The following is a 10809-nucleotide window of genomic DNA, read 5'->3' as shown; positions in this document are numbered from 1 at the left end:
CAGCTCTTTCTAAACATCTATTTAGTTTAAATTTAGTATCAATAACACTAAAGAAGATGCTATTTAACATAAACGCTGTGTACCAAGTTTGGCCCCGCCCTGGGGTCAAAACTCTTACCCCGTGGATCATGAAATTTACAATTTTGGTAGAGACTTTTTTTGCTCTACATCGCTATGCATCTAGTATTTCTTACACATGTGCTATTGTAGAGAAGAAGATGTTTGAAAATTGGTCAATTATTGACAGTCTTTGCCCTGTCCCCCGGCCCCAGAGGTGCAAGCGTCCTGAAAGCTACAATTTATGTCTCCCTTGTCCTATTGATGCTTCATACCAAATTTGAAAAGAATGGGAACGTTAGTTATCAAAAAGAAGTTTAACATGTTCAATTGTTAACGGACGGTGGACGACGACGGACGACAACCAACCAAAATCTGGAAGTCCCCGGCAATGCCCTTTAGGCCCCCATCAGGGCAAACTGGAGACCTAGAAGCGACCAACAAACCCCTTGTCTCTCAGATTTCCCCCACGCCCCTCGAAATCAAAATGGTAAATCCGCCCATGCTTACAAGGTAATTTCCTTTGAAGAAGCTAAATTGATTTATTAAATGTCGAAGTACATCATAATGATATGCAAATGAAGCAAAGATGAATATTATTAGATTTTTAGTTTCAATAGATTGCAGAACCAAACAGGCTTCAGAAATGTGCTTAATGTATCTTATAGTTTATAAATAGAATAATATGGCAAGACATTTTTTTTTTATCTTTATTAATATGCTCATTTCATATAATGCATACATACATCATAACAATCATAATGCATATCATACATCAGAAAAATGAGAAAAATTCATTTCATATAATGCAAATACACATCATAATGATCGTAATGCATTTCATAATGCATATCATGCATCAGAAAATTATGCATACATCATAATAATCATTTTACAGTGTATATCAAAAATTCATTTCATAATGCAGATCTATTAGAATACATGTATACATGTATTCATTTAAATATACTTTCCTACATTCTTAAAAAGTCTCTTCTACTCTTTCCAATGTTGGCAACTACCATATTCTGAATCAGAAGTTCATTTTTAAGCTTATGCAGGAAATCTTGCTCCAATATACTTCTGTAATCTGCATTTCATTTTATATTCATATATAGGAAAACCTATAAAGGATATTATATTAAATTTAACTTAAGTTTTAAGTTATTGAAAAAGATTGGATTTTTTCCCGCTGATTCCATTGTATAATATCCGAGTGCAATAGTTTGCTATGTAATTTCAAACTTCAAAAAGGAGCTGATTTTCTCCCAAATATTCTTATCAATTTTGCATTTCTACAAAAGATGTTTTATGTCTTCATCTACATTCCAAAGTTCACGTGATGGAAACACATCTCTGTTCCATTTACTTACATCTACATTATTGTTCAAAGTACCATTAAGTAGCTTATAGTTAAATTCTGATATTCTTTTTTTTCATACATTTCTTTACGTTTTGTGATATATACATTTTCCCAACTAGAATAACTTATATTAAAACATTTTTTCCCATCTGTTTTCATACAATGGTTTTTGAAATTGCAGATTTATTTAACATTTTTAGTTGATTTTACAACATTATTCTTGAGCAAAAAATGAACATCACATCAGGTTTTATATTAATGTAATTTGAATAATTACAGTCACATTTTTCTTTACAAATTTTAATTGCCTTTTTATTATAGAATTTTTGTTCTGCGTGTAGAAAATATCTATATTTTAAGAGTAACATTAAGTTTCGTACGTGCGATTATAGAAATGCTTTTATTTATTCACAAAAAATGTTATTTTTCTTTCTCAATTTATCTGTAAAGTACATTATAGTATGCATTTCACCATGTTCATCAAAAATAACTTTAATTTATAAAATTCCACTCTGTATCCAATTTTCAAAAACAATAGAGTTTTCGTATTGAAAGAGTTTGTTGCTCCATATAAACTGGCAAAGGAACTCATCTCTCTTTAAAGTTTTTATGTCCAGTGGCTTTTTGGATCTATTAAAAGCTAAAAATATATTTCCATAGAAAGGGGGGGGGGGTAACCTTTTTGAAAAAGTTTGAATCTAAAAAGTTATACTCGGACGTTTTTAAAACATCAAAAATAGAGATACAATATTGCTGCAAAATATCGTTAAGTGTTTTGTTACACCTTTACAATGACAAGACACACGGTACAGTACGAGGTACAGCTGTATCTATGTCACGTGATGATGACGATATAATTTGCCGGACTGGCTATAACCCTGATTTTCACGTCCCGGATGTTAAACAAAGCAATAACCAAAATACACATGTATATAGATATTTCAAGCTGTGGCATATTTAACCAAAGTAACTTGTTTTTGAATTGATATTTGGAAACTCATGGTGAGTTGCTTCTATATTTTATACACTAACATTCCGGGAAGAACTTGCTGTAAAACTCCGTATAAAATCGTAAATTCATAATATTTATTTGATAACAATAATCAAGACTTGTATCTAAAAAAATTTAACAAAAAGCTTTTATTCAGAACTTTTATGAATGTTATCGAAAAGGAATTATTTTAACGAAATGATAAAAAAGATATGATTTCTCATTTCCCATACACATTTCAAAACAACCACAAATATATTGGTCGCTCCTGCGGCCGATAATAATAATTTGCAGTTTGAATACATTTGTAGATTTAGTGTACTGCTAGCGTTTTTTTTTTTTTTTTTTGGTTTTTTTTTTTTTTTTTTTGTTTGTTTTGGGGGGGGGGGTACATCTTTAGCCATCTTATATAAACTTTTTAATTTGTCCTGATCGAGGAAGGGACCCCAATATTTTAACAGATAAATAGATTTAACAATTGAAGGTGCTATGTCTTTTGAGCTGTTACATCAGATCTTAAAATAAAACTTCCCCCACTGAGGTGGGCATAGTGAAAGGGTGTATCACCTTTAATAGCATACGAGTTAAGGTTCTGTGATCACGTACTCTCCACACAAAACCTTGACTTGTGAGGATGCTTTACTGGGGCATGAACACGATTTGAGCTGAAAATTTTCAAATTTCATTTTTCCATCTTTACTGTTTACAATGCTAACTAAAGTATTTCTAATGGTCAACCAAAGTTTGAATATCAGTTGTTGATTAACAAGCGAGATACAGCACTCGCAGTTCTTCGAAATGTAAACATGGCGCGAGCCTTGTTTACATAACAAAGAATTGTGAGCTCTGTATCTCCCACGTACCTTGACAACTGACATGCACTCAAAATTTTGTTGACCACTAGAAAGACCTTAGTTAAGCATTCTAAACATTAAAAATTAAAAAATAAAATTTTCAGCTCAAATCATGTCCATGTCCCTTTAATAGTTATTATTGTATTCAAACATGGTTTTACCAGATCCTCCACATTCAAGGAATTTAGTAAACTGACCATGAGTTGGATGTGATTGTAAAATAAAACATACCATTTTGTAGTATTTTTTCTGAACTCAAAGCGAGGCTTATCGAAATTCTGACAAAACTCTGATTGACTAGTACAAAATTGTACGGGTCTACGTCCATATAGAAATTATACAACTTTGAATCAAACTCCAAAGAATTTCCACTGAAAGAAAAAATAGAATAATTGTTTAGAGAGTTTTTTCTTCCGGAAAAGATCTGTTCGGGCGCTTCTTTGCGTGATGACAGTAGAATATTTTTTTGTTCAGGGTTTATTAATATGTTGCATTTTGTCTATCCGGAATTTTTAATGTCATCACACCCCTACACAATGCAAGAAATTAAGTTTTAAAAAAAATAAACAAGAAATTCTGAGAATATCCGTTACGATATCTTTATCTCAATAATAACATAATTTGTTAAAGATTATTCATACATCTCTTTGTGACATAAACATGTTTTCTTTACCCTCTCCCTGGTAAAAATCCACTGAATTTAGATGTATCTTAATTTTCTACCTAAAAGCAACAAATTGATTATAAATAATAAAATTGATGTTCGAATCTACGCAATGAATCAGTTAAATGATTCAAATTCAAAGTCGTTATCAACATGCACCATACGATAGAAATCGATTAATTCAACTCGTCGCATATGGTCAGATTTTTTCCTGTCTTTGAAATACTTCGACAGATGGCGGGAAACTGCTAAAGTTGAGTAATTTATCAGTACTAAAGTGGGCGGCCTTTTAAGCGTTTTTATTGGTAGACAGAGCAAATATCAAGAGAATATTTATTAACAAGTTTTAACGGTAAAGCTAAATGAATTTAGTTCTTATACAACGTGGGGATTGTTATCAATGTAATATCATTGATTCTCTTTCACGTTTAAGCTCACCTCTCCATAAACTCGCAAACGTCGTCTCTCTCGATAAGAGTTTGACTGCCGTTATATGAATAATCATTAAAATTCAGACAAATCAAAATTCTTCGGTCCTAAAATGAGTTTTACGAAGCCCTCTTTCTTCGTCTCTTCTTTATTTTTTATTCTTCTATTTTTTGCTTATAAATATAGCATTCAACACTGAAAGGAAGTAGATCTAGGGAAGTTGAATTATCATAGAGGACGATTCTTCAACTGAGCGGACTTAGCGGTGTATAGTAATTCAGTATTATATAATGATCATTTATTCCCTCCATTAAATAAAAATTGCCAAACTAAGTATCCCTACTAATTACACTGCCAAATTACAATTTCTGGTCAAACATCAACTTCAGAACAGTTAAGTTGTACTACGGTCAGCAGCTCACTAAATTTGCTCACCCCTTCCAGTATTTAGATTTTATTTTTACCATCGAGAGTTAAAAGAAAATATTAGTATTTTGCTTTTTGTTCCCCCATTTCAACATCGGAAAAAGAATTTAAGGTCGTAGAATAATCCAGGTTTTGGACGTATGAAATCAGGCAGTATTTGGTTGTATTTACGTGGATTTTTCTGATATCCCAGATTTTGGACGCATTAAATGACGTGGGATTTTGTGTGTGTGTGTGTGTGTGTTTACGTGAACTTTTAAACGATTCCAATTTTACAAGAATTAAATTAATTTCACAGCAAAAGTTTGTGGTAAATATGGGATTTCAGCAATATTAAAACATAACACTGTTTTGAGGGATATCCTATTTCTTTGAATTCCAGCGCTACATGGAATCTTGACTAATGGAGGATATTAATTTATTTTAATATCTGCGGTTGCATTATATATAACGATTTATGCTTCTATGTATTGATATACATTTTTTTGCGATTTCAAATCTTGTGGATTTTCCATATCCGCAAAATTCTAAAAAAAAAAAAATTAAAAAAAAACCCACAGAAAATGCCCATCAAATGCGGTATATACAAGAATTAAATTTCAATTTTGAAAATACATGTACATCATTGTATGAACTGCGGCCCTCCACGACGGCATACGTCATGCATTGCAGTTCACGCCTTGATGTATTTTCAAATTCTTGCATATGTACTTTCCTTCTGTCGAAATTATAATCCATCATAACAGACGTACTACATTAATCTACATTTATATTTGTATTTGCAACCGCAGTGCGTCCCATCGTCTGATACCCACGTCTTGAGGACGAGCTCAGCTGTGAGTATCCGACTATGAATGCATCCAGGATGATATCAAAAGTAAAGACGTTGAAAATATAAATATATATCTGCTATGCATACGGTTGGCCATCCTACCCACAATTATTTATTCATACTACCAGTAAAATTAATTTTACTAATCATTAAAAATAATTTTACTACTAGTAAAAATTAAACACTGGCCAAAGCTACCCACAGTTAAATTTATACCAGTATTTATTTATACCAGTAGTAAAAATAATTTTACCGGTAGTAAAATTAATTTTACTGGTAGTATGAATAGATAATTGTAGGTAGGACGGCCAACCATATACACATGGTCGGATGTTTTTAAGCTACATTGCATAAAACCACTATTAGGCTAAATGATAAATAACCAAAGAGATTTACAATCATGCGTACTTGATAAAACATGACGTCATAATAATACAACGTCACAGTGCGGAATGTATGTTGTGACGTCACAATACCGCAATTATTTTCATTTGGGACAAACACATATCATAGAGGAATGAGTTCTAATAACTTTTTTGAATGGAGGATCGGCATCATGAATGTCGAAGAGAAATATCTCACAGCAGAAGGATACGGAAATAAGATAAATGCTTGCGGAACGGCTCTTCGCCAAAAACAAACATGGACGGTAGAATTCCATGAGGATGAAACCATCTACATCCGAAGTTACGCCAGATATTTTATTTCTGTGGATCGTCTTGGTACCGTGACGTGTGATGCCAAGGAACGAGGAGAAAACGAAAAATTCCTACTAGAATACGCCACCGATGGATCCTCGCGTTGGGCTTTTCGAAATAAGAAACAGAAATATTTTCTGGCAGGGACGGAGGATAAAATTGACTGCCTTGCCAAAAAAGCAACCGATGAAGACCTCTCGTTATGGTACGCACCATTTGCCATGCATCCGCAAGTTACGCTGTTTGCTTTGATGGGCAAAAAATTTGCAATAGCTGACTCTACGAATGTCTGCGTTACCGGGAGCAAAGCGTGGGGGGCATCAGCTCTGTTTACAATGGAATTTCACTGCGGCAAATATCGATTCAAAACCGCTGATAATCGATATGTCTGTAAGGACGGATCGATAGTCGATACTCACGACAAAGATACGCTTTTTGGTATCGAGATTCACCTGAGCGATGATAAGTCACTTAAAGGACTGACATTCAAAGATAACGAGGGCCGGTATCTATCAACGAGTGGTCCATCAGGGAAACTGAGAGCCCATCAGAAGGTTTTAAGAAAAGAAGCTCTGTTCCTGCTGCAGGAATGTCACCCTCAAGTGACGATCGTGGGGACTGGGGGGAAAATAGCATCCGTCGGGTTGGAGGTGATGTTGAAGAATATGCCACAAGGACCAACAAAGTCAGAATTATTCCAGGTATGTTGTCATCAATAAAATCATGATATATTTTGTGTTCATGGGTGAGTTAAATACACGAACTAATTAATCCGGCACCGATACGGCAACAAATTTCTTCAAACATCACTCTTGCACGACTTTGCCATTATATATGAAAGGCCAGTTGCTTGTGTAAACGTACATTGTAGGAATACATGCATCAGGTTATTAATTCATTTCACGGCCATTTGAAATGTTCTGTTGTTCATTTTGAGGATTTCATACGCATTTACAGAAACTAAATCCGACGATTGTTACGTAAATACTTCAATTCATATACATGTTCGTGCTCTTCCTGTTTTCATTTACAAAATGACGAATTGTGTATTCAAGTGCGTATTCAGAGTCCTACCACCCCCCCCCCCCCCCCTTCCCGACCCCTTGATTAGTCAAAATTTAAAGGGACAGTAAAAGTAATTTTGTTCAAAAAAATTTGAAATAGTTAAAATAAGTCCTATTGACTCAAACAAGTCATTTTCTGTAATAATTAACAATTTTATGTCTTTATTTCCATACAATGACTATACAACCTTCAATTCAAATGTTTGCTTCCTGGGCAACATTTCATTCGGCTCCTAGAGAAACTTTTGACAAACGTGCAGTAATTTCAAAGATGAAAAATATCATATTCATATACATGTATATCTTTTTGAATTATATTAGAAAGGAATAAGATTATTTGAGGTGAGAGAAAAAATCATCAAAAATGAGCTTTACTATCTCTTTAATAACTTATCTATTGTATACAGCTACATTTTCAGTTGATAAAAAAAGAAAGATTTTAGACCCTGGGTATAGATTAATTGAAACTCCTTTAAAGAGTTTACTTAAGTGCAACCCCCACACCTTAAAAAATTTCTGGAACCCCGCGTGTTATTTATATTTTTATGGCAAAAGCCGTAGGAAAGACAAGCTGTGGAAATCTGACCAGTCCAGGTAAAACTTCACAGTACATCGTGGATGGTTAGGGGGTTGGGGGGGGGGGGTCTAAAATGGAGTCAATATTCATAACTTCAAGCCTACGTTCTTCCCATTCACCACTACTATAAAAATAAGGGGGGGGGGGGTCACCCCATATATCTTTTTAGATATAAAAATAACAAAAAATTAGCACATTCAAAAAAGGGGCGTGTGGTCGCCCCCTCCCTAATTCCACGTGCCTGTCTTTAGCATCGACTAGAAATGTATATTTCCAAGCCTTCTTCAGGAGCAGAGCCAGAAACTGAACGTAGGGGGGGGGGGGGGGGGGGGGCTTCATGAGACAGGGGCTCTGGGGGCCGCCTTAAGGTCCAATTTTGACTGATCAACTAAATGAGAACATTAATCTAATTAAAATCATATCCTAGAATACGCTCACAATCGCTACAATCGCTTATGCAGAGTATACGACGCGGAACTAAGAAGTCTGATTTTAATCAGATTGATGAGAACTTAAACTTAAGTTTGAGATTTTTTCGAGAAATACAAGCCTGTTGGAGACCCAGGGTTCGAAACCTCCGAACGTTCCTGGATATTTTGTTTTAATATTCCTGTTCCTAATCCCCCGATCCGAACCGCCTCAGTAAATGAACGAGAAGACGGTACAGGAAATGCAATGGGAGATCAATGGTGCGCTTGATTTGTCTATATTATCGATATACATAAATCTAATTAAAACCAGATCTTCTCTAATCATTACACTGAAGAAGGATCACATCATTATTATTTATATGTGCAAATAAAGACATGCCATCTACTTTTTTTTTTAACATTTTCCATTATTTACATATGCAAATAAAGATATACTGGGTGACCCCTCCCACCACTTTTTGTTTATAGTATGTTCGAAGTAGTAGTGAATGATAAAGTTATCAATTAAACCCATGTTTGGAAGGCTGATCCCTCGGCTAACCCCCCACCCCCAACCCCACCCCCACCCACCCCGATCTAAATTTTAGAGTGCTGTATTTTCCTCCATGATTTTTTAGTGATTGGCCCCGATTATTTGTAGACTTATAACAACATTATAGATTCTGACTGATAATGACCACGACAAAATACCGTTATTTTATCTAAAACACGAATTTCAAAGCCACCTGAACTGTTTTCATATTTTAAAAAGGATAACAACAGTTACAAACATCAATTTTTCAAGTTAGGGACATCAACATTCACAGTTTCTAATATTAACCAGGTTTTTTTGTACATTTCTTTCTTTAACCAGAGATTAAAATATGACATGTGTTTCATTTCTACTAGTGACACATCAATTAAAGCATACAATAATCCATTATCATCAGTGGTGGATTTAAGGAAGGGGAGGGGTGGGGTGCACCCCCCCCCCCCTAAAATTTTAAAATTTAAGGCAAATCGTGGTATATTGTTTAGAAGAATGTACTAAACGATAAAAGAAATAATTTCTTCCACTCCTGGAGAAATAAATGACAAAATCTTTTGATTTCTTGAATTACTTTATTGGGAGAACTTAATTTTTCTTTTTAAAAAAAGCCTTAACATTTGCGTCATTTATTAATTTCACCTTATAAAAATGATAGAAAATAGTACAAATGTACCCCCAGACCCCCTGCCTCATAAAGTGGCGCCTCCCGTAACCGCAATTCCTGGATCCGCCCCTGATCATTACGAAATCGGCAATTATAATATTCAGCCGTGTCATCCATCTCGGGATGCCCATAATGCAATTACGGACATCAGGGGTAGATTCAGGAATTTTTGAAAGGGATGCATATGGGGTTCTACCATTAATTATTGTTTTCATAGGGGGTTCCACCCTCAAAATGCGTTATTTTTATCTTTTTAAAAGCAAACTTTTATGACGAAAAGGGGGATTCAGACACCCCCCTCCCCCGACCCCCCTCTGGATCCGCCACTGCGGATATCACACTGATCCCAGTGCTTATGGAATTATCTTTGTCTTTAACAGTTAGAGTATCAGAGCAAAAAGAAGAAATGGACCATTGAAACATACGACGGAACATTCTGGACAACGGGTAAAAATGGTCGAATAGAGGCAAATACAGAAACAGTGTCGGATGACAGTTTATTTGAAATCCTGTGGCTGTCCAATGGAATGGCCAGCATTAAAGGGTCAAATGGCAAACGTTTAGTTAGCAAAGGAACCGGTAATCTTGTCGCTAACTTTCCGGAAGATGAAGACGACAAAGGCTTCCAAATCCGGATTTTGAATCGTCCAGTAATTGTTTTCCGATGTGAATTCGGATTTATCGGAATAAAGACTTCCGCCGGAAGTAACAAAGATGAGTACATCTGCACCAAGGCGTATCCCAGCGTCATTACCCTAGATCAACTGGATGACGGCAGATACAGTCTCCAGAGCGAAAACGGAAAATATTGGTGCATCAATCTTCAAACTGGGGGCCACCCAACGATAAAAGCAAACAGTGCGGAGCCTGTTCCATTTGTTCTGGAATTTCGAGATACTTCCGCTTTGACAATTTTGGCGCCTAATGACCGATATATGATTTATGATAAAGTTGGTCATTTTCATGCGGCAGCCACTGAACTGGGTCCGAAATGCATGCTTTATTGTTGATGCTTGAACCGAGAACGATGTATAACGGCAGAACAATTACACTTAGATTAAGTGTTATAGCGCAATTTACTTGTATTTTTTGCTAAGGTTTTTGCTCTTTGAATGCAAATAAAAAGTAACGATTTTACAATAAAATCACTGTTTACTTACAGCTTTAAGAGTTAATTATGAGCAGACCATGCATAGTTATATTGGATAAATTCATTGATTAGGGAAGCTA

General features: G+C 35.0%; 1 protein-coding gene across 1 annotated transcript; it reads left to right on the top strand.

Moving 5' to 3' along the window:
* The first annotated feature begins 6111 nt into the window (after window positions 1–6111).
* Window positions 6112–10606, top strand: LOC125665854 (protein singed-like). Its single transcript, XM_048898762.2, has 2 exons — window positions 6112–7015; window positions 9960–10606. The coding sequence occupies exons 1-2, from the start codon at window positions 6134–6136 to the stop codon at window positions 10587–10589; spliced, it is 1512 nt and encodes a 503-aa protein (XP_048754719.2). The 5' UTR covers window positions 6112–6133; the 3' UTR covers window positions 10590–10606.
* Window positions 10607–10809: the final 203 nt, after the last annotated feature.

Source organism: Ostrea edulis, chromosome 10 (assembly GCF_947568905.1).
Source record: "Ostrea edulis chromosome 10, xbOstEdul1.1, whole genome shotgun sequence".
NCBI classification, from domain to species: Eukaryota; Metazoa; Mollusca; class Bivalvia; order Ostreida; family Ostreidae; genus Ostrea; species Ostrea edulis.
The sequence above is the reverse complement of the archived record's forward strand: the minus strand, read 5'-3'. Positions and strand labels throughout refer to the sequence as shown.